At 44.1% G+C, this 25,412-nt stretch overlaps 1 protein-coding gene across 1 annotated transcript in view; it reads left to right on the forward strand.

Annotated features, from left to right (window-relative positions):
- Window positions 1-2,236: 2,236 nt before the first annotated feature.
- The window catches only part of lama1 (laminin, alpha 1), an 86,011-nt gene continuing 62,835 nt past the window's right edge, over window positions 2,237-25,412 (forward strand). Inside the window, exons 1-3 of the mRNA XM_029661076.2 lie at window positions 2,237-2,443; window positions 17,149-17,319; window positions 17,525-17,637. Of these exons, the coding sequence (XP_029516936.2) occupies window positions 2,380-2,443; window positions 17,149-17,319; window positions 17,525-17,637 (348 nt within the window). The 5' untranslated portion in view covers window positions 2,237-2,379. The remainder of the gene's footprint in view (window positions 2,444-17,148; window positions 17,320-17,524; window positions 17,638-25,412) is intronic.

The following is a 25,412-nucleotide window of genomic DNA, read 5'->3' on the forward strand; positions in this document are numbered from 1 at the left end:
TAATAAAGCCGCATATAAACCGTATCTCTTTTTTGCTTTCTTGAGTAAGGCAGCTCCAAAATGTAGGTGTTTCTGCCTAGCTCGGTGCTTTCTGTGGTGGTGGGGCAGCCAGTGGAAAATATGGCAAAGGGTGGCTACTTTGAAGAATCTCAAACATAAAATATATATATTTTATATACTTTTTTGGTTGCTACATGATTCCATATGTGTTATTTCATAGTTTTGATGTCTTCACTATTATTCTGCAATGTAGAATATAGTCAAAATAAAGAAAAACCCTTGTATGAGTAGCTGTGCCTAAACTTTTGACTGGTACTGTATGTACTATATTTCTTTGTTTAGCTCTGCCCCACCTTCCCTGAATGACGGGTCTCCACTGGCATCACTCAAACCTTCCATCTGGTTTCCCCAAGTATCTTCACACAAGAGATACCTGGTGGTTATATTAGGCAAGCTGGTGAAGCTTCATTAATGCCATAACTCTATAGGGGAGTTTCAACCCACAATTCAATGTCAATTCCATTGTTGGTTCAATGTAATTTAATTGAAATTACATGCAAACAATGTTGATTCAACCAGTGTGTGCCCGGTGGGATCACCTTCCTGTACCCATATCTCTATTAGTGTTGATTGCTACTGTCCTGATCTATACACACCTAAACCATTATCATTTCCAGGAATCGGTGTTAGCATAGGAATAGCATGCTAGCAGAAACCCATAGAGTTTCCAGTCATCGTGCAAATGCTAGTTAGCATTGGCTCGCGAAACTACTTCTAACTTCCTTCATACTGGACACATAGTCATAAAAATGCTATTCACAAGTTCATCTGACTCTGGGGAAGTAGATACGGGGCCATTGTCAAACTAGGTCATGTTTGTGCTTTACAGGCTCATTAGACAGGGATGGTGACAGCAATAATTTCTCTACTCACTGTCCATGCACAGAGGGAAAAGAAGACATTGTCACATATGTGATTATCTGTATGATGAAAAATCATGTCTGTTATGTCTCTGTCATCCGGTGTTATCATGCACAATGGCATGGCATTGGCATTTATCAATAAGTCACTGAAGTCATTCATTCTACAAAAAGGGTGAGGTGTGAGGACATTGTCACATAAAACATTGCAGAGATACTTTCTATAAAATCCTGCCCCCCTTTTGCCCTCAGAACAGCCTTAATTCACTGGGGCATGGACTCTATGTTGACTCCAATACTTCCCACCGTTGTGCTAAGTTGGCTGGATGTTATTTGGGTGATGGACCCAGCAGCATTGCAGTTCTTGACACACTAAAACCGGTGTGCCTGGCACCTACTACCATATCCTATTCAAAGGCACTTACATTTTTTGTCTTCCTAATGTTATGTGCACTCAGTCTAGGTTCTTATGTCAACAACAGAATGTTTCAACTGCCCCAGATACTTTATTGTGTGAATAGATACGAAGCACAAACGTAGTTGTGGAACAATTTTAGTAGTGGAGATAAGAGGTGAGTTCTGCCCCAATACAATATGAAATGCTTCAAGTTGAAGAAAAGCCCTATAGAAACACAAATCATCATCATAAAATCTATAGCTCTTAGTGATACGTCATGTAGACTCCCCCTAAGACTCCTGACTATTCACACTGCTGGTCTCTTGTATTACTGCAGTAGTGTTGGCCCTATTGTCATTCCCATATATATTCATTGTGTCCACATGAGGGCAGTAATACACACACCCCTGACCCAAAAATGAGGCCCTCTAGGAATTATATCATAATTGGTAAAGTAGCTAAATGGAGCAAACTTTCATTTCGCTAACAGTTTTTAATATCCAGAATTATAAATTGCTTAGTTTTGTTTCTCTTTGTTGATAACATTATGCATTTAATCTGGAAGACATGTTTGATACAAACAGAAGCCTTTATTACATATACTTTGTACAGTTGATTGTGGTTATTGAATGCCCTAAATAATGGTGACTCAATTATGCTTTCCATTCCAGTTTCATTATCATGCTTCAATATTTACATGGGCTGTAGTTCATGGTTGCAGAATTCTACCACCTGGTACTGTATACTAAAGGCCTGCTTCTATGTAGTTGACCCAGTGTTTCCTTCGGCTTTTATAGGGGAATTAAAGGCCTACTCTTTTAAAGTTGTGCAATTTGGTCACACCCCTCTGCTCCTCACCAAATGGTGCGGTCCAGCCAGCGACTTTGTAGCGGGACAGAATGAAAAAGTTGAGACAAAAGTTAGCTGAATGAATGAGAGGAGAGATAAAAAGACAAAAAGACAACAACTTTAGTCTATAATTTCCTGTAAACATTAGAAAATATATTCCTAACGTATTATTGGAGATATTTATTAGAACCCAACCCAAATGTGTTGAGAAAGATGAAGCTCTTCTTCTGTGCAATTGTGCTGCTGTGGGCATCCTCCGCGGACTGCCAGCAAAGAGGTGAGCTGGAAATAATAATTTTCCATTTGACTGCATTTTGACTGAATGTTCATTCAGCACGAGGTCTCAGTGCATCCGAGGCAAAGCATTTTGTAATTATTTATGCAATGTAATGAATATGCACTTTAATTAATGCAAAGCATAAGTGGAGGATTAGAAATAGTAACGTTATACTTTGTTTTATTGATGGCTATAATACACTTGGAGTAGGCCTAATGACTATTTTACTATTATTTACATTTGCCAGAATAAATCATATGTATTGCATAAATTGAGTGAAAAGTAATAGGCTTAACCATGGGGTGTTGGTGTTGAAATTGGACACTTGTGGCATAATAATTCAGCCATTAAGTTTATAATTTACAAACAGGAGCTTTCTAAGTAATTAGAAAGTCGTCTCCCCATTTTAATATACAACATGTTGCATCACCAGTAAACTACTATCACTGGCCAATCTACGTGATAGTTACTTTGTTAAACCGTTAACATTATTAGTTTTCTCACCTACTCTCCTTTCATTCCTAACGGTCTTTGCTCAAGAGGTTCACATTACAGAAATTCCAGGCCATTGTCATTGAAATGAATGACAATGGCTGACGCCTCTTTCTCCAAAGCATAGTCATGCCAACATGCTCGGGTCGCCCTCAAGCCCGAATTCAATGCCTCTAATTGCAATAACAATCATGTCATCAGTAGAAAATGTTTGAGGTGCAGTTTTGTGGGTTCAAATAGACCAGAAGACATTACATGCCCTCTTGGTTTGTCCTTTTTGTCTGTATATTTTTGTGTTACTTGAAATCAAAATCAGATTTTGATGCACTGTTAAACTTTTCGCCATTCTAGTAAACACATACAAGAAACACACTTTTAATTGATATGCATGAATACTTGAGAACTTGAGTAATTGTTTGCTTTTAGAAGAATTCCAATTCTTGGGCAAATTCCATGGTAAAAGGAATTATGATAAGAATTTAAAATGTATACCAAACTAAAACCATTGACTTCAAAGTTTAACAAACCATTTAACTCTATGCACAAACATTTGACAAAACCCTATTTACAGGAGGAACTGTGCAGATACAAAGTTCAGTAACAGAATAAAACTGAGAGAAGTTTTACCATTATTCTTGGTGATGGTGGAAAAAATGTATACATATTGGATGTCATAAGGTGAAAGCACCAATTTGTAAGTCGCTCTGGATAAGAGCGTCTGCTAAATGACTTAAATGTAAATGTAAATGATATCGGGATATCATTTTTTATGATATATCGTTTCGTATAATTTTGACAGTATCATAATGTTATTTTTACGCTAGTTTGCTGTACATGCACCAAAACTGCAGTATTTTCCTTCATAGCTTGTTCTCCATCTTCTTTTTAAATAGGGACCCAATTTGTTTTCAGCCCTTTTATTTCCATGACTGATCAACACTTCTTTGCTCATGGTTCTCTCTTGTCCCTCTGCAGCAGACATATGGTGAGCAATATGTTTGGAACATTAAATCGCAATACATATAGAATCATAAGAATCGTGAGAATCGCAATACATATTGTATTCTCACCTAAGTATCGTGAAAATATCGTATCGTGGGGTCCTTGGCTATTCTCAGCCCTAGTTATTCTGTTACCAAACTTTGCATCTGCACAGATTTTCCAGTAAATGTTTTATTTGTATTATTTACTGTGTAAATTGTTCAATGTTGTAATTGGACATAGAGTTGTATGGTTTGTTACACTTTGAAATCAGTGGTTTTTGTTTGGCCTATATTTTAAAGTGAAACACTTTGAGTAATTCCAGTAACTGTGGAATTTCCTTTCTCCAAAGCCATTGGAGAAGCTTGTACCTACTTGTTGGCCTTACCATGTTGGGGATCTCCAAATGCAACAAATATATCTATTATATGTATTTAACACGTCAAACAAATTCAAAGCAAAGGTGTCAATCCCATTTGCTCCCAGCATGAAGAGTGAAATCTCATTAGAGCTCATAACATTAGGTGGTGTTAACACTCTGGTACAATAATATGCAAGGGTTCCCAAATGGAATCCAAACCACCTTTACCATACCAATAGGATTTCTCACCTGCGATTTTTATGTGACACTGTGAAAGACAGAGACCCAGTGAAGAGGTCAACAGAACCAAGATGGGTCATATTCATTAATACACCAAATAGAAGAAAATGGACTGAAACAGGGATGGACTACCTGAACTTGTCCAATAAAAAACCACTTTTTTTTGCTACAGTGTGATCTAATGAATGATACCTTGAGTCGAGCTGTGCTAACACTGTTCTCTCTGGGAAATGATCAACCATTTTGGTAGCAGAAAACAGTGTCAGGGGGTCCATTTTGCATAATTATTACCCTGCACCCGAGAGAAAGAATTGATTTACACTCATAGCACCACACCACTGTGGGATTTTGACTGTAGCTAAAGCCTCATTTTAAGACAGTGACTTTTACACCTCCAAAGTGAACTCATCATTATATAGAGCCAGGTGTGTCTGGATCCAGCTATAGTATCTGTGTCTGGACCACAGTAGGGTGTGGTGGATGGGTTGGCACTATAGTAATGACAGAGCTCTCTCTTTAGGATGCCCTCTGGCTATAGGTCTACCATCACACTGAAGGGGGGAAGTTGGAGGAGGACAGTTGTAAAAATGATAGCTAGAGGATTTGTAGTGCACCCGGGAATTAGTACTGTAAGCATGCATACGATTAAAAGTTACCAAGAGTGGCGTACTGAAGTTTTTTTGTTGTTTTAGGCCCATTTAAGAACATGCCGACTTCAATTCTGAGACATGTTATTTGTGTGGACACATTCAGGCGTGTAGTTTGTTCATGCCCCTCTATTCCCATTTTGTAACAGTACTTGGGTTATTTTCTTTCCTGAAATACCATTTTGTAACAGTACTTGGGTTATTTTTTTCCTGAAATACCACCGAAATGCCACTTGATTTGATATCAATTACTTGCTATCTATCTTTGTACAAATAAGATTCAAGCTACAACCAGCAGCTATATATCTTATATTACAAAGCTGCTCCGTATCTCTACATTTATTATTACACCTCTACTCTCCAATACAGAGATTAGTCATCTGAGTCACACTGCGACTGCATATCTTATCAGTCAACCGCATTGGTCAAACTCCATTGTTCTGATTGTGTCACCTTCTTTAGTTGCTATCAGTCCACACTCCCATCTGATTACGTTTAGTAGGGGCCTATTAGGATTCAACATGGTTTGAGGAAGCACTGCAAATAATGAGAGATGCTGAAGATAGAGAGTTTTTGTGATTATCTTCTCACCTTTGAGTGGCTCTGAGTAGCTGGAATGGAGTGAGTGACTTGTTGGATCCACTCAGTTGCCTACCTCCTGGTTTAGTGTCAGAGGTACTGGGTGTTATAACATTAGTACATACACCTTGAGAATGGTTCATAAGACGATACGCTTACATTGTGTCCTCAGCTGAGTGTGTGTGTGTGTGCGTGTGTGTGTCGTAGCTCATAAAAAGGTTAGATATTAGTGTGGAAAAAGCCACGGGGGGTTGGAAATCAACATCACCAATCTCTCCTGATCTAGAAAGGAATCACGTTCATGACCTGTGGTTAATTATTAAAGGGAAAGTTTGACTTATAAACTTTCAACAAAGTCACAAGCAGATTTGGTAATGCAGACAAGCATTTTAACCCGACTGGGGTGGAAGGCAATGTAGTAAGGTGCTAGTAAGGTGTTTTCAAATGGTTATTGAAGTACTTAGTATGATTGTGTGCCATCCTCCAACCTTTTTCTCCAAACTTTCGAGCATTGATTCTAATTAGCTATTTTGAAGGGCTTTTGAAGGCTAGCATAAGCTGAATCCCATTGACTGTGGGGGGGAGGGTTACTCGAAATAGTACAAACAAGAACATTCCAACCAAACTCTCTGGAGATGAACCAAAAACCCTCAAATAGACACTTTTACTAATATATGTGCCACACAGAGAATGCATCGATCAGTTAAACTACTTTTACTGTTCAATCAATTCACAATCACTCTCATCCTATTTACACAACATTCTCTGCATAACCCGAGTCCGCAAAACGCTGAGTAATGCTACCTGAACTGCTAAAGGGTAGTTGGCTAATAGGCTTGGGCTGTATCCAGATTTTTATATCGTCATACTGTCCTTCTATCATCCCGGGATTTACGTTATTACTGGCATAGCACACAAGGGGGCGCTATAAACACAAGAAAATCTCATTTTTGCCTCTATTACTAGAATGCTAACAAAATTAGCACAAACTAATAGCAAAATCACATAGATGATGTTGGCTAAATGCTAACGATCAAAAACTACCATAAACTAATTGTAAAGATAGGCAAATTCATCTCATTAAGTTATACAAGCCTAACTAGTAGCTCCTGAATGTCATTTTTGGTGAGTGTGGACATTTAGAAGAGAAAGTGAATGAGAGAAATTGTACATAATATGAACAAAGTTGTGATGCATGCTTCTCTGAAGGAAGAGCAGCATGTGTACATGGAGCAGAGGGGAGAAGAACGGAGTATAAATCATTTATTGTAGGAAGGACAGGGGGAAAAAACTAATCCAGAGCTCTTTGACTTTCAAACACAGCAGAAAGCCGTTATAAGATATCTGATGGCAAACATTTAGTAATGAATTGCATACGTGTAACTTCATCACCTCATGTGATCAATGGACTCACCAGCTCCCTCTTTCTCCCGTTGTGCTATATACAAACAAAAGCATGACTGGCTCAACTGTTCTGGGGAACTACGGTAAACTTCATAATGTAAGATAATGTGACAAGTGAAATGGAGAACGTAATCTGCTTTGTCTTCTAACATATTGCACAAGTTGACAGCAGGTATTAACTTAAAAAGTAGCTATAAATATTCACATTTGTTGAAAAACTTCAAAGAACTCGTTTTGACGGTATTGAAAAACCATCCTGTGTCTTTTTCCAAAAACCTTGGTATACGGTATATATATTTCTTAATGTATATTTTTTTTAACCTTTATTTAACTAGGCAAGTCAGTTAAGAACAAATTCTATTTACAATGACTGCCTACTCTGGCCAAACCCGGGCGACGCTGGGCCAATTGTGCGCCGCCCTATCGGACTCCTAATCATGGCTGCTTGTGGTACAGTCTGGAATTGAACCAGTGTCTGTCGTGACTCCTCTAGTGTTGAGATGCAGTGCCTTAGACCGCTTCGCCATTCAGGAGCCTCCAAATATACCACCAAAGTATATTGGCTAACATCTTCAGCCATGTCCAGCATTTTTACCTTATTGACCCAGATGCTATCTATCAGTGATTGAGCTGTTGAAACGTTGTGTTCAGTGACAGTGGCATTCCAAAGATGTTCGCAGTTTAGCCCCCTGGTAATCCTGGGTAAAGCCATAGAGATAGATAGAGGACTCTAGTGCCAAAAAGTCCATTTTAGCATGAGCAGCGCCATTGAGGACTTTCATGTTGAAATAGTCAACTGGGTGGGACTTCCTAATTCCATCCAGGTCACCAGGAGGGTGAATGAATTATACTAGTGAGGAAACATTCCATAACTGCAGGTAATATCGCCAACCTTGGTTTTATAACTAATCAAACAACACACTCTAGGTGGCTGTGTGCACCGTCATAGAAGTAGTAGAAGTAGTGAATGGACTACTTCAGGATGGACATGGCCTCAATGGCACAGCCCATGCTCTCACTGACGCCATAATGGGAGAGTTACAAAGTCTATGTGTAAGGCTGATATGATGACCTCTGACTTTTGGGGAGCTGCCCAGGTCCAGGCCAGTCAATCACAGGACTTTGTTGTCCAAACATTGGCCAGGCCTCACTGACTGACTGATGTCCTTTTCACTCTACTGAGCCGAGCCTAGCTGTATCATGCTGGCCTGGTTATGCACTCACCATAGTTGCTGGAACTGGTGCTGGAAAGGACCATGTATGATGTATATACTGTATAAATTGAATGGTTATTTGGCTGATGCTTTTATCCAAAGCAACACAGTCAGTAATGTGGGGATCAAACCTCACACCTCTGATGTTGAGAGCACATTGGTCAAACCAACAGACCAATCAGATCCAATGTATGCCCAATTTGAGTTTACATCACATGATATCAAGCAGAATCCAAAACTGTAATTTAACAAGCAAAGCTGTCTCATATGTTATGTCAGATAAGCTGATTAAGAGGCTAATATTTTTTGTAAATGTATTTATAAAGCCAATCAAATGTATTTATAAAGCCCTTTTTACATCAGCCAATGTCACAAAGTTCTATACAGAAACCCAGCCTAAAACCGCAAACAGCAAGCAATGCAGATGTACAAGCACGGTAGCTAGGAAAAACTCCCTAGAAAGGCAGGAACCTAGGAAGAAAAATAGAGTGGAACCAGGCTCTGAGGGGTGACCAGTCCTCTTCTGGCTGTGCCGGGTTTGTCATGTATTGTCATGTTATGTCTTGTTCCTGTTCTTTCTCTTCACTTCGTTTCCCCCTGCTGGTCGTATTAGGTTAACTTCTCTTCCTTTCCTTCCCCCAGCTGTTCCTGATCTTCTCTAACTACCTCGTTCACCCTTTTTCCACCTGTTCCCTTTTTTCCCTCTGATTAGTTCTCTATTTCTCTCTCTGTTCCTGCTTCTGTCTTTGTCAGATTCTCGTTTGAGTTTCTCATGCCAGAACCAAACTATCGTCTCGTTTGCTTCATCCTTGTCTCGTCCTGTCGGAATCTGCCTGTTTTTCTGATGCTACGTGTGATCAGGTACCTCTGTCCTCTACAACCCGCGCCTACCCAGAGAGACCAGCAGTCTGTCGCCGCTAACCCTGCTATTCTCCTCTGCTGCTAAGAAGGGGACTCTTCTGTAATATCAGAAGGACTTTATGATTTATTTGTCGCCCTCTCTGCGGGTTGTCTATTTTGCCATTCAATACATCTGAAGAGGATCTATGTCTTCCCTGTGTTTTGACATTAAAGGACTCTGTTTCTGTTAAACCGCTTTTGGGTCCTCACTCACCTGCATAACAGAAGAATCTGACCAAGAATGGACCCAGCGACTTCGGATCCTCTCCACTCAGCCGTCGAGATCCAGGGAGCGATGCTAGGCAGACACGAGCAGGAATTGTCTGCTGCTCGACATGCCGTTGAGACCCTGGCCGCCCAAGTCTCCGACCTCACAAAACAGATTCACCATCTCCGCCTCGATCCACCGGCCACTTCCAGGGCTTCCGAATCTCCGGAGCCCAGAATCAATAACCCGCCGTGTTACTCTGGGGAGCCCACTGAATGCCGCTCGTTCCTCACCCAGTGTGATATTGTGTTTTCTCTCAGCCCAACACTTACTCCAGGAGCACAGCTCGTATCGCCTACGTCATATCTCTCCTTACTGGACGGGCTCGTGAGTGGGGCACGGCAATCTGGGAGGCGAGGGCTGAGTGTACTAACCAGTATCAGGACTTTAAGGAGGAGATGATACGGGTTTTTGATCGTTCTGTTTTTGGGGAGGAAGCTTCCAGGGCCCTGTCTTCCCTATGTCAAGGTAATCGATCCATAACAGATTACTCTATTGAGTTTCGCACTCTTGCTGCCTCCAGTGACTGGAACGAGCCGGCTTTGCTCGCTCGTTTTCTGGAGGGTCTCCGCGCGGAGGTAAAGGATGAGATTCTCTCCCAGGAGGTTCCTTCCAGCGTGGATTCCTTGATTGAACTCGCTATTCGCATAGAGCGACGGGTTGATCTTCGTCACCGAGCTCGTGGAAAGGAGCTCGCGTTATCCGTTGCCCCCCTCTCCGCATCACTACCATCTTCCTCCGCCGGCTCGGGTGCTGAGCCTATGCAGCTGGGGGGTATCCGCATCTCGACTAAGGAGAGGGAACGGAGAATCACCAACCGCCTCTGTCTCTATTGCGGTTCCGCTGGTCATTTTGTCACTTCATGTCCAGTAAAAGCCAGAGCTCATCAGTAAGCGGAGGGCTACTGGTGAGCGCTACTACTCTGGTCTCTCCTTCAAGATCCTGCACTACCTTGTCGGTCCATCTACGCTGGACCGGTTCGTCAGCTTCCTGCAGTGCCTTGATAGACTCTGGGGCGGAGGGCTGTTTTATGGACGAAACCTGGGCTCGGGAACATGACATTCCTCTCAGACAGTTAGGGGAGCCCACGGCCTTGTTCGCTTTGGATGGTAGTCCTCTCCCCAGGATTCAGCGTGAAACGCTACCTTTAACCCTCACTGTCTCTGGTAATCATAGCGAAACCATTTCTTTTTAAATTTTTCGTTCACCTTTTACACCTGTTGTTTTGGGCCATCCCTGGCTAGTTTGTCATAATCCTTCTATTAATTGGTCTAGTAATTCTATCCTCTCCTGGAACGTCTCTTGTCATGTGAAATGTTTAATGTCTGCTATCCCTCCTGTTTCCTCTGTCTCTTCTTCACAGGAGGAGCCTGGTGATTTGACGGGGGTGCCGGAGGAATATCACGATCTGCGCACGGTGTTCAGTCGGTCCAGGGCCACCTCTCTTCCTCCGCACCGGTCGTATGATTGTAGTATTGATCTCCTTCCGGGAACCACTCCCCCCCGGGGTAGACTATACTCTCTGTCGGCTCCCGAACGTAAGGCTCTCGAGGATTATTTGTCTGTAGCTCTCGACGCTGGTACCATAGTCCCCTCCTCCTCTCCCGCCGGAGCGGGGTTTTTTTTTGTTAAGAAGAAGGACGGGTCCCTGCGCCCCTGCGTTGATTATCGAGGGCTGAATGACATAACAGTTAAGAATCGTTATCCGCTTCCTCTTATGTCTTCAGCCTTCGAGATCCTGCAGGGAGCCAGGTTTTTCACTAAGTTGGACCTTCGTAACGCTTACCATCTCGTGCGCATCAGGGAGGGGGACGAGTGGAAAACGGCGTTTAACACTCCGTTAGGGCACTTTGAATACCGGGTTCTTCCTTTCGGCCTCGCTAACGCTCCAGCTGTCTTTCAGGCATTAGTGAATGACGTCCTGAGAGACATGCTGAACATCTTTGTTTTCGTTTACCTTGACGATATCCTGATTTTTTCACCGTCACTCCAGATTCATGTTCAGCACGTTCGACGTGTCCTCCAGCGCCTTTTAGAGAATTGTCTTTATGTGAAGGCTGAGAAGTGCTCTTTTCATGCCTCCTCCGTCACATTTCTCGGTTCTGTTATTTCCGCTGAAGGCATTAAGATGGATCCCGCTAAGGTCCAAGCTGTCATCGATTGGCCCGCCCCTAAGTCACGCGTCGAGCTGCAGCGCTTTCTCGGCTTCGCGAATTTCTATCGTCGTTTCATCCGTAATTTCGGTCAGGTGGCAGCTCCTCTCACAGCCCTTACTTCTGTCAAGACGTGCTTTAAGTGGTCCGTTTCCGCCCAGGGAGCTTTTGATCTCCTCAAGAATCGGTTTACATCCGCACCTATCCTTGTTACACCTGACGTCTCTAGACAGTTCGTTGTCGAGGTTGACGCGTCAGAGGTGGGCGTGGGAGCCATTCTTTCTCAGCGCTCCCTTTCTGACGACAAGGTCCACCCTTGCGCGTATTTTTCTCATCGCCTGTCGCCGTCGGAACGTAACTATGATGTGGGAAACCGCGAACTGCTCGCCATCCGCTTAGCCCTAGGCGAATGGCGACAGTGGTTGGAGGGGGCGACCGTTCCTTTTGTCGTTTGGACTGACCATAGGAACCTTGAGTACATCCGTTCTGCCAAACGACTTCATGCGCGTCAGGCTCGTTGGGCGCTGTTTTTTGCTCGTTTCGAGTTCGTAATTTCTTATCGTCCGGGCTCTAAGAACACCAAGCCTGATGCTTTATCTCGTCTCTTCAGTTCTTCAGTAGCCTCCACCGACCCCGAGGGGATTCTCCCTGAGGGGCGTGTTGTCGGGTTGACTGTCTGGGGAATTGAGAGGCAGGTAAAGCAAGCTCTCACTCACACTCCGTCGCCGCGCGCTTGTCCTAGGAACCTTCTTTTCGTTCCCGTTCCTACTCGTCTGGCCGTTCTTCACTGGGCTCACTCTGCCAAGTTAGCCGGCCACCCCGGCGTTCGGGGTACGCTTGCTTCCATTCGCCAGCGTTTCTGGTGGCCCACTCGGGAGCGTGACACGCGTCGCTTTAAGTGGCTGCTTGTTCGGTCTGCGCGCAGACTAAGTCCGGTAACTCTCCTCCTGCCGGCCGTCTCAGACCGCTTCCCATTCCCTCTCGACCGTGGTCTCACATCGCCTTAGACTTTATCACCGGACTGCCTTCGTCAGCGGGGAAGACTGTTATTCTGACGGTTGTCGATAGGTTCTCTAAGGCGGCTCATTTTATTCCCCTCGCTAAGCTCCCTTCTGCTAAAGAAACGGCACAAATCATCATCGAGAATGTTTTCAGAATTCATGGCCTTCCGTCAGACGTCGTTTCGGACAGGGGTCCGCAATTCACGTCTCAATTTTGGAGGGAGTTTTGCCGTTTGATTGGGGCTTCCATCAGTCTCTCTTCCGGCTTTCACCCCCAGTCTAACGGTCAAGCAGAACGGGCCAATCAGACTATTGGTCGCCTCTTACGCAGTCTTTCTTTTCGTAACCCTGCATCTTGGTCAGAACAGCTTCCCTGGGCAGAATACGCCCACAACTCGCTTCCTTCGTCTGCGACCGGGCTATCTCCTTTTCAGAGTAGCCTCGGGTACCAGCCTTCGCTGTTCTCGTCTCAGCTCGCCGAGTCCAGCGTCCCCTCCGCTCAGGCGTTTGTCCAACGTTGTGAGCGCACCTGGAAGAGGGTCAGGTCTGCACTTTGCCGTTATAGGGCGCAGACTGTGAGAGCCGCTAATAAGCGTAGAACTAAGAGTCCTAGATATTGTCGCGGTCAGAGAGTATGGCTCTCCACCCAAAACCTTCCCCTTAAGACAGCTTCTCGCAAGTTGACCCCGCGGTTCATTGGTCCGTTCCGTATTTCTCAGATCATTAATCCTGTCGCAGTGCGACTTCTTCTCCCGCGATATCTTCGTCGCGTCCACCCGATCTTCCATGTCTCCTGTATTAAGCCCGTTCTTCGCGCCCCCGCTCGTCTCCCCCATCCTTGTCGAGGGCGCACCTATCTACAGGGTCCGTAAGATTTTGGACATGCGTCCTCGGGGCCGTGGTCATCAGTACCTAGTGGATTGGGAGGGGTACGGTCCTGAGGAAAGGAGTTGGGTTCCCTCTCGGGACGTGCTGGACCGTTCGCTGATCGATGATTTCCTCCGTTGCCGCCAGGTTTCCTCCTCGAGTGCGCCAGGAGGCGCTCGGTGAGTGGGGGGGTACTGTCATGTATTGTCATGTTATGTCTTGTTCCTGTTCTTTCTCTTCACTTCGTTTCCCCCTGCTGGTCGTATTAGGTTACCTTCTCTTCCTTTCCTTCCCCCAGCTGTTCCTGATCTTCGCTAACTACCTCGTTCACCCTTTTCCCACCTGTTCCCTTTTTTCCCTCTGATTAGTTCTCTATTTCTCTCTCTGTTCCTGCTTCTGTCTTTGTCAGATTCTCGTTTGAGTTTCTCATGCCAGAACCAAACTATCATCTCGTTTGCTTCACCCTTGTCTCGTCCTGTCGGAATCTGCCTGTTCTTCTGATGCTACGTGTGATCAGGTACCTCTGTCCTCTACAACCCGCGCCTACCCAGAGAGACCAGCAGTCTGTCGCCGCTAACCCTGCTATTCTCCTCTGCTGCTAAGAAGGGGACTCTTCTGTAATATCAGAAGGACTTTATGATTTATTTGTCGCCCTCTCTGCGGGTTGTCTATTTTGCCATTCAATACATCTGAAGAGGATCTATGTCTTCCCTGTGTTTTGACATTAAAGGACTCTGTTTCTGTTAAACCGCTTTTGGGTCCTCACTCACCTGCATAACAGGGTTGAGATTATATCAGAACATGGCCAAGATGTTCAAATTTTCATAGATGACCAGCAGGGTCAAATAATAATAATCACAGTGGTTGTAGAGGGTGCAACATGTCAGCACCTCAGGAGTAAATGTCAGTTAGATTTTCATAGTCAAGCATTCAGAGTTAGAGACAGCAGGTGCGGTAGAGAGAGAGAGTCGAAAACAGAAGGTCTGGGACAGGTAGCATGTCCGGTGTACAGGTCAAGGTTCCATAGCCGCAGGCAGAACAGTTGAAACTGGAGCAGCAGCATGACCAGGTGGACTGGGGCCAGCAAGTAGTCATCAAGCCAGGAAGTCCTGAGGCAAATTCCCAGGGCTCAGGTCCTCCGGGAGGGGAGGGAGAGAGAGAGAATTAGAGGGAGCATACTTAAATTCCCACTAGACACCAGATAAGACAGGAGAAATACTCCAGATATAACAGACTGACCCTAACCCCCCGACACATAAACTATTGCAGCATAAATACTGGAGGCTGAGACAGGAGAGGACGGAAGACACTGTGACCCCGTCCGACGATACCCCCGGACAGGGCCAACCAGGCAGGATATAATAAGACACCCAGTACGTGATCAACAGTTCAAAAGAGGATTAAAGCCCATAATTATAGAAAAATAAACACAAGTAGAACAAGGACGCTAGCTTGGCTTTGATTTCATTTTCCACAATATGGCAACGTTCATTATGGAGCCAAGATTACGCAGACAGATGACTAAAGCATCCCCAATACAAAGGAGCCCCAGCTAATAGACTTAACAATCCTGAAATTACCACAAATTACCACATCTATGTGTGACAGCATTGCCTGACTATGTGTCAGTCAGCTTAGTAGCACTGATTAGCAGGGACAGGCAGTGTGCTGTTACATCACGACTAGGTGGTGATTTATTGATGAAATGCCAGGACCTGCCTGACTGACTGTCCCTGTCCACAACCAGTTGCTGTGTGTCAATAACATACCACCCATGTGGTGTGTTGATTCAGCCGACCAGGGCTGTCAATTGCCTTCACACAGCTATCGGCCCCTGGTTTGACCATGTCAAAGCTAGGTACTGTTAAATAGCCCTCTTGAGATTGGGTCTACCATGAGCCAAAATAATAAATAATGTGTTTCACTTTCACAGGATCAAATACATTGAGATTTAAGATTTGGCTTTGAGGATGACTAAAATCAATAAACATAATTGATTTCCAAACTATGAAAACATTGTGAGTTTGGTGGTCAGAGAACATAGTTGAGGTTTCTTTCTATCCCAGGATAGTTTCTAAGATTAAATCAAGTTATTTTTTAAGGCAAGCTGTGGTAAAAGCATTATAACAACCTAATGAATAGTAGTCATGAACTGGATAATTGCTTTCCAATCCGTTCTCCCTGGGTGTCCCCTTTCCAGCCCACAGAGCACAGGGGTCAAGCCTCTCTGTCAATGAGAAATCAGCAGCCACCGAGCGACCAACAGACAGACAAACAGACAAACAGACAGTCAGTCAGTTATACCGATTTCACACTGTCTTGCAGAGCCGAACCGTACGGTACTGGCTCATATGCTGAAAATGGATTGATCCCAATGGTCACTACTGATAAGTGGGTCTGACTCCAAGACATGCTACCACTGGTCTGGTCAGATGTCTCATTGCTGCTATGTCATTAGGCTAAAGACTTCATCCCCCAGCTTCCTTATCTCTTGAGCCTCTGAAGTGCTCATCAGTGTTCTCGTCAGTATTCTCAGGAATGCTTGGGGCCATTCAATTCAATAGGATTAAGTCATAGGCCAAGCTAACAAGGTTCTCCTCGGAATCTTCCATATCTTTTAGATCAGGTATGGCGACTTTGATGGGGGTGGGGGCCACAAAAAAATCTAAACTCATCATGAGGGTCTGCAGTGGCTCGCGGGTCTGCGTACCCACACCCATAACCACACATGCAGTCAGAGCTATCTCTATCTTATTGGTGGCCCTAAGTTGAAATTTTGTTTGATGTGACACTTGATTTGACATCTTTGAGGATCTGCTCAGAAACATCTAGTTTATTAACTATTAATAAACAGTGTAAGCATCATTTGTTAATATATTTATTAGCATTAGTAAACACATGTATAAACCATTTATAAATCATGACCAGCAGGCCTTTAATTTTTATACCAAAGGTTAACAAATTATAAAATGACAAGCATCTTATAAGCACACCGTCAAAAACATTTTTATTCCGTGTAGAATTTCATCTGTTAGCATAAGCCTCCTGAAGTCTCTGTTAGGAGACAGAGATGGAGAGATGTTTTGGGACAAAGGCCTTGAAGCCCAGAGGGCATTGGGGGTAATTATAACAGCAGCCCACAGCTGCCCACACCACCCATCAATAGACTCCAGCCTTTGTCAATTTCCTGGACCTGACCATTTTACCTATCAATGGTCCATGTAAACATGTGGGTGGAGAGTGGGGGGATGGGGGGATAGGGGTGTGTTTGGAAGGGGGGTGCTCCTCAAAGACATGCCTTGCAGATGGGTGTAGATTGGGGGTGGGAAATAGGGAGGGGTTGGAAGGGAGAGATACAACTCCTCTTTTGGGGGGGGGGGGGGGGGGGGTAATGTGAAGGTGCGTGTGTGTGCTTATCTAAGTGGCTCTGGATAAGACTTTCTACTAAATTAAATTAAATAATGTGTAAGTATGAAGGAGTGTTTTCTAGTGTGTGCATGCTTATGTGAATAGACAGACCATGTACTCTGTCACACCCTGTCTCTGTGTGCAGATAGATGCATGTCATGGTCTGAAACCCCATCTCTATCTCTGCCAGGTCTCTTCCCTGCCATCCTCAACCTGGCCAGTAATGCAGAGATCACCACCAACGCCACCTGTGGAGAGCCTGAGCCAGAGATGTACTGTAAGCTGGTGGAACACGTACCAGGACGACGCATCCGCAACTCCCAGTGTAGGACCTGTAACGCCCAGAGTCAAAACCCCAAAGGTATGGGAGTCGAGAGCCTCGAAGTATGCATAGGGGAGGGCTGAGGAGGAGAGTCTGGGGTTTTACTGTTATGCCTGCTGGCAAGTGCTCCAGACAGTTTGACTTTCCACAGTCTCACTGTCGTTGAGTCATCTGTCTGAAGTACAGTGCTCCAGGTGTGGATTTGTGGTATTTATGTTCTTGCTATTCTCTTGATATTATGCAGAGCAACATCCAATCACCAATGCTATTGACGGCACCAATGGGTGGTGGCAAAGCCCAAGCATAAAAAATGGCCGCCAGTTCCACTTGGTGACCATCACTCTGGATTTACGACAGGTAGGAATTCTGAGGACTGCTATGTTGCTGCTTTTACACTGCACCTCTTTCTTTAGCTACATGGTGAGAACGCACACACTCTAAATTGTGCCTTCCGGTATTATACTTAGGCTAAAGTATGTATTCCATTCTACTGAGCCATTTACTTTATGTTCGTATCCTTATCTTGTATTATTTCTTATTGTTGTTGCGTTGTCGAGAAGGAACCTGCAAGTAAGCATGTCGTTTGACGGTGTGTTTACCATGTGTATCCTATACATACGACTAATAAAACGTGGGTGCTGCTGATAAACAAATGTTGGGGGGAGGGGGCTATGTCTGGATGGCCTCTTTTTTTTATGCCTCTTTTTTCTCACATTCTCTCTCTTTCTCTCTCCCAAAGGGGGCAGGACTGAGCTGAGCCAGCTACTTTAAAAAATCCTGTTTCAACAGGCACTCGAAACAAGACCCTCTTTCATCGAGCCACCACACACACACCATAGTAGTCGGCTGTGATGGTCCTGTCTTTTAACCAACCTGTTTCAGAGGTGCACACTATATAATGCTAAGATGTGGACCCTCCCCACTTCCTCTTGGGAATTCCAGCAACGTATATTGACCTTGGGAACGCACATGTGGAACTAATTTGGATGTAGACATCCCAGTAATTGCTTTCATGTGAAAATACACTCTTCAAAGTGTGCGTGTGTGTAGCCATTCACCGACCTTTCAACGCTCTGTCTGCCTAGATTACACGTCATGCTCCATCTAGATTTAGCCTCAATTTTGATACGAGGGCTGGGAATTGCCAGGGACCTGACGATATAATATTAACACATATTGCTCACCATATGTTCCCTGCGGAGGGACAAAAGAGAGCCATGAGGAAATGAGTTTTGATCAGTTATGTGAATATAAGTGCTGGTGTAAATATAAGTGCTGAAATGGTCTCCCTATTTAAAAAGAAGATGGAGAACACGATATGAAGGGAAAAGACTGGAGTTTTGGTGCAGGTACAGCCGGGTAGCGCAAGAAATAATACAGAAATATCGTCAAAAATAGTATCCCGATATGTAACTGTATCGATTTTCCCTCCCACCACTATAGGCTACCTCAACAGGCTTAACATTTGAGATGCGATGTTTATCCACTGCTTAGCAATGGAGGAGATAAAAATGGAATACACAGGTTCCCGTCCACCCATCAATATTTGTTTTTCATTTTTGCCAGTGGTGATGAGAATACAGCTCGGAGCCAGTCACTTTAATCTAGCGCGTTAGATTAAAAAGGAGCGTTTGGGACAACTCCGCAGTAAACGTACACTTATCTCCACATTTCATTTGCAACCGCAGAAGATTCCATTTCCTTCCCCTCGAAAGTTATCGGGGGAAAATTGTGAAGACACATGCAGAAACAGGGAAAATCAAAGGCTGAGAGAAGTTGGGATTACAGGTCGATGTTTCATTAACATTCCCAGTGTGATTCCTGACGTGTGATAACTTTGATATGGTAATGTAATTATACAGTATGTTCTATCGTTGCTACCAAAGAGAGTTGTCAAGACACTGAGATATGGTAGTAGTGAGTGATGGAAATGTATCTGGTGCTGAATACACAGTATAGGCCAAATAATTCAAGATGTTACATTATCATACAACAATAATTGAATATTATCACACTAGATCAAACAAACATTTGTATTAAGTTAATAAAAGCAAAACCAAGCGTGTCATGACAATAAATCGACATTATAAATAGCAGACTGGCAACTGCAACTGGTAAATAGCAACTGGTAAACCAACTGAAAATGACTCAGACTTCTCAAAACCTGAGCAAAGATAAACATCTACATGGAAAATATTAGCTTATCAATGGGAGCTTTGTTTGACTGATTCATTATATATCTCTAAAAACCTCAAGATTTAGCCTAGCTAGCCCTCTCCTCTGAGGAGCTGAGATACTTTGTCTCCAACTAACTGCTATATCGCAATACCGAAGTATTCACGTGGGAGAACACTGATTCTCATAACTGATGCCCTAAGAAATAATAGCATTATATCTGGGCTATATCTTCCTTTATTAAATTCTCTGTTCGAAAGAGGGTTTAAATTAAGTTTATAGTGCCACAATGTAAATATATTCTTATATAAGCTATAGTATGTTGCACATATGTTCTATGTTAAGTGAAATGTCTGTATTTTCACTTATTTGATGAAGACATGTGTTTTTGGTTCGGTAACAGTGGCATCCATCTTGATAAAAACCCTCAGTGTGGTGCTTGGCAGACAGTACTTGTATTGACCAGTATCCACAGAGTCCAAACCTGACAGGAAACAGTGTCAAAGTGTCAGGATTTAGATGGGCTAATCTGCCTGTGGATGCCATTCCAGCACATCACATACAAGCACATGCACGCACACACACACACACACACACACACAACCAAGCTCTTTATCCAATTAACAGGCCCCAGTCAAACAAACAGAGGGGAAACCATTTGGAGCTCTCATCCTGTGGGCCCCCCAGGAGAGAGAGGGAGAGGGGCAAATGCAGACGCTGCTGTCCAAACAGCCCCCGTTCCCACTGCCCAGCTGTGTTGGCCCACATTGTCATTTTACGGCGACAATCCCCCAGGAGAGAGAGGCAAATGCCCTCTCCCACCGTCCACCACAATAGCCATCGTAATGACCCCCGTAATGACAAAATATAACCTGCAAGGCCCGTCGCTATGTCAACATGTTAACTTACTTGTTAAAGATACATTTCATGTAAACAATGGGGGAAGGTAGTATGTTGATGGGTTGTGATTGGTGAGAAGGGACCATCCATAACACTTGATGGGGATAGGTTAATTCAGTTCAAATTCACATTCAAATGTGAATTGAACAAATCCTGAATTGGGGGGGATCATTGAAGCCAATGGCCAATTTCCAATTATTTTCCAATATGGAATTGACCCCAACCCCAACCTCAAAAGAATGCCTCTCTGTGATATGATTCAATACTTACAATACGTGTTTCTGGTGAAAGAGCCTTGGCTGTGGCTAGTTTCCTACACTGGCTCATACTGGCTGATGTCCTGTCCGGTGTGTGGCTGGGCCTCTCTGAGTGCATGTCCTGTCGTGTACGGGGCTCTCCGGCCCCCATCGCCCTTCCCCCATCTCCCATCTCCCACCAACACAAAAGACTTACTCATCTCCACCCTCTAGGCCTGTGGCCAAACGCCAGCCTCTTTTATGTGGTCGGAACCCACAGCCATGACTTCCACTGCTATTGTCTGGATTCCTACTTTACTGCCACCACAGCATATTTTAAATGTTGAAACTGCTGGAAGTTGGTCTTGACCAGGCCTGAGAATTGACTGCTTTTCAGTATTCTGCTGGTTTCTATTCAGTGTCAGAGACACAAAAAAGAGGGGAGCCAAAGGACATCCTGTTTCTGTCTGAATATTTATTAAATACTCATGTAATTTACCTGACAATTTTACATATTCAAAATCAACTTTGTCTAACTTTGTGTCTAACATATTGTCACACACAGACAGTTTGGTCTGTATTGTAACAAGCCAGAGATTAGGTCTTTATAGCATGTTGGTGATTAGTAGAAAGAAGGACATAGCTCTGCTCAGTGTCGGTGGTGGCCATATTTCTTTACTTTTGTTTAGGGGGCGGCAGCGTAGCCTAGTGGTTAGAGCGTTGGACTAGTAACCGGAAGGTTGCGAGTTCAAACCCCCGAGCTGACAAGGTACAAATCTGTCATTCTGCCCCTGAACAGGCAGTTAACCCACTGTTCCCAGGCCGTCGTTGAAAATAAGAATGTGTTCTTAACTGACTTGCCTGGTTAAATAAAGGTCAAATAAAAAAAATAAAAAAATTAGGCTTCTCCCTCCAGTGAGAGGACTTAGCTCCGCTTTCTGAGCCCCACAGCCCCGGCCCCGCCAAGGGCGAAGCTCAACTGGTGATCTGGGCCCCTTTGACGGCCTAGGGGCTGATGGGTAATCCTCCTGTCTCTCCCCTGCAGCCTGGTTCTGCTCGTTCCCACTGGCTGGGTCCCCATGACTGTCTTCTCCCCCCTTGTGATCTTTCCATCCTCTCTCCCGTCGGCCAAACTGGCACAGAGGCTAGTCCGGCTACCGGTTGGGAAGCACATTTCTATTACTTAATGTTTCTCCAATTGGAAACGTAAGTGTATGTGTTTTCGTTTTGTCTCGGTAGGTCACAGTTTACCCTTTGATTACCCCACGATTCATTCTTCTAACACACTGGTCAGACTGTTTCACTTATCCTTTGAGACAACCCCCGCCAACCCCCCTCCCCCAACCTGATCCAAAATGGCAGCTAATTACAAAAATAATCCTCTGCTGCTTCCCGCGGCTACTTGCAGCCAGGTCTTGCTAGCTCACATCAAAGTCCGCCAGCCAGTCACAGTGACTAGGCAGATTAGCCGAGGCACGCCATTACACAGGGCTTTGGGTCCTACTGGGCGGAATGGGATTTAGTGGTAATGACTGGGTGGCTAAAGAGACACAGTGGGAACAACTTTGCGCTTAGCATCTAGTAATGACTAACACTGTATTCTAGCAGGGACAGTAACTAGCCACGTCAAAACATATTGCTGAAATGTGGCACTCAGATCACAATTTCAGTAAACTATCCCAAAATTGGGATAGTTTACTGAAATCTGTTTTTTTGTTGTTATTATTATGATTTTTTACCCCTCTTTTCTCCCCAATTTCGTGGTATCCAATTGGTAGTTACAGTCTTATCCCATCGCTGCAACTCCCGTACGGACTCGGGAGAGGCGAAGGTCGAGAGCCATGTGTCCTCCGAAACACGACCCTACCAAGCCGCACTGCTTCTTGACACTCTGCTCGCTTAACCTGGAAGCCAGACGCACCAATGTCTCGCAGGAAACAAAGTACAACTGGTGACCGTGTCAGCTAACTTGTATCCTCTAAACGTGTTCTAGTAATTTGTTAGTTAAGTTGAGGCACAAAGGCAGCTAGTCCACAATAGTTCAGGTCTGAATCCATTTATTGGAGTCCACATGGGTCAGGATTAGGTCACGATTCAATAACTAACCCAGTCCATTCACAGCATCTGTTTGTCTTGAGAACACTAAGCTCCTTTGAGGGAGGTCGCTGACACACACATGCGCGCACGCACGCATGCACGCACGCGCACGCACACACACACACACACACACACACACACACACACACACTCTCTCTCTCTGGACTAGACTGGGCCAGTGACCAAAGAACCAAAGAAAGCTCTGATGACCAAGCTTCCTTGATGAGAATAAAGATGCTTCCTGTCAAAAGGATTCTACAGATTGTAGTCTCAGAGAGAGAAAGCTGCTGCTGGGACAGGAATGTTAACCTCACTGATCACATGACCTTTTTTCCTGTTCCACCCATCTATCTAGTCATCTCAAGGACATGGGAAGATATCAGAATCCACCCATCTATCTAGTCATCTCAAGGACATGGGAAGATATCAGAATCCACCCATCTATCTAGTCATCTCAAGGACATGGGAAGATATCAGAATCCACCCATCTATCTAGTCATCTCAAGGACATGGGAAGATATCAGAATCCACCCATCTATCTAGTCATCTCAAGGACATGGGAAGATATCAGAATCCACCCATCTATCTAGTCATCTCAAGGACATGGGAAGATATCAGAATCCACCCATCTATCTAGTCATCTCAAGGACATGGGAAGATATCAGAATCCACCCATCTATCTAGTCATCTCAAGGACATGGGAAGATATCAGAATCCACCCATCTATCTAGTCATCTCAAGGACATGGGAAGATATCAGAATCCACCCATCTATCTAGTCTCTCAAGGACATGGGAAGATATCATCTCTATCTAGTCATCTCAAGGACATGGGAAGATATCAGAATCCACCCATCTATCTAGTCATCTCAAGGACATGGGAAGATATCAGAATCCATCCATCTATCTAGTCATCTCAAGGACATGGGAAGATATCAGAATCCACCCATCTATCTAGTCATCTCAAGGACATGGGAAGATATCAGAATCCACCCATCTATCTAGTCATCTCAAGGACATGGGAAGATATCAGAATCCACCCATCTATCTAGTCATCTCAAGGACATGGGAAGATATCAGAATCCACCCATCTATCTAGTCATCTCAAGGACATGGGAAGATATCAGAATCCACCCATCTATCTAGTCATCTCAAGGACATGGGAAGATATCAGAATCCACCCATCTATCTAGTCATCTCAAGGACATGGGAAGATATCAGAATCCACCCATCTATCTAGTCATCTCAAGGACATGGGAAGATATCAGAATCCACCCATCTATCTAGTCATCTCAAGGACATGGGAAGATATCAGAATCCACCCATCTATCTAGTCATCTCAAGGACATGGGAAGATATCAGAATCCACCCATCTATCTAGTCATCTCAAGGACATGGGAAGATATCAGAATCCACCCATCTATCTAGTCATCTCAAGGACATGGGAAGATATCAGAATCCACCCATCTACCTAGTCATCTCAAGGACATGGGAAGATATCAGTATCCATCCATCTATCTAGTCATCTCAAGGACATGGGAAGATATCAGACTCCATCCATCTATCTAGTCATCTCAAGGACATGGGAAGATATTAGAATCCACCCATCTATCTAGTCATCTCAAGGACATGGGAAGATATCAGAATCCACCCATCTATCTAGTCATCTCAAGGACATGGGAAGATATCAGAATCCACCCATCTACCTAGTCATCTCAAGGACATGGGAAGATATCAGAATCCACCCATCTATCTAGTCATCTCAAGGACATGGGAAGATATCAGAATCCACCCATCTATCTAGTCATCTCAAGGACATGGGAAGATATCAGAATCCACCCATCTATCTAGTCATCTCAAGGACATGGGAAGATATCAGAATCCACCCATCTATCTAGTCATCTCAAGGACATGGGAAGATATCAGAATCCACCCATCTATCTAGTCATCTCAAGGACATGGGAAGATATCAGAATCCACCCATCTATCTAGTCATCTCAAGGACATGGGAAGATATCAGAATCCACCCATCTATCTAGTCATCTCAAGGACATGGGAAGATATCAGAATCCACCCATCTATCTAGTCATCTCAAGGACATGGGAAGATATCAGAATCCACCCATCTATCTAGTCATCTCAAGGACATGGGAAGATATCAGAATCCACCCATCTATCTAGTCATCTCAAGGACATGGGAAGATATCAGAATCCACCCATCTACCTAGTCATCTCAAGGACATGGGAAGATATCAGTATCCATCCATCTATCTAGTCATCTCAAGGACATGGGAAGATATCAGACTCCATCCATCTATCTAGTCATCTCAAGGACATGGGAAGATATTAGAATCCACCCATCTATCTAGTCATCTCAAGGACATGGGAAGATATCAGAATCCACCCATCTATCTAGTCATCTCAAGGACATGGGAAGATATCAGAATCCATCCATCTACCTAGTCATCTCAAGGACATGGGAAGATATCAGAATCCACCCATCTATCTAGTCATCAGAATCCACCCATCTATCTAGGGACATGGGAAGATATCAGAATCCATCCATCTATCTAGTCATCTCAAGGACATGGGAAGATATCAGAATCCACCCATCTATCTAGTCATCTCAAGGACATGGGAAGATATCAGAATCCATCCATCTATCTAGTCATCTCAAGGACATGGGAAGATATCAGAATCCACCCATCTATCTAGTCATCTCAAGGA

This window comes from Oncorhynchus nerka, linkage group LG6 (genome assembly GCF_034236695.1).
Source record: "Oncorhynchus nerka isolate Pitt River linkage group LG6, Oner_Uvic_2.0, whole genome shotgun sequence".
Taxonomy (NCBI): Eukaryota; Metazoa; Chordata; class Actinopteri; order Salmoniformes; family Salmonidae; genus Oncorhynchus; species Oncorhynchus nerka.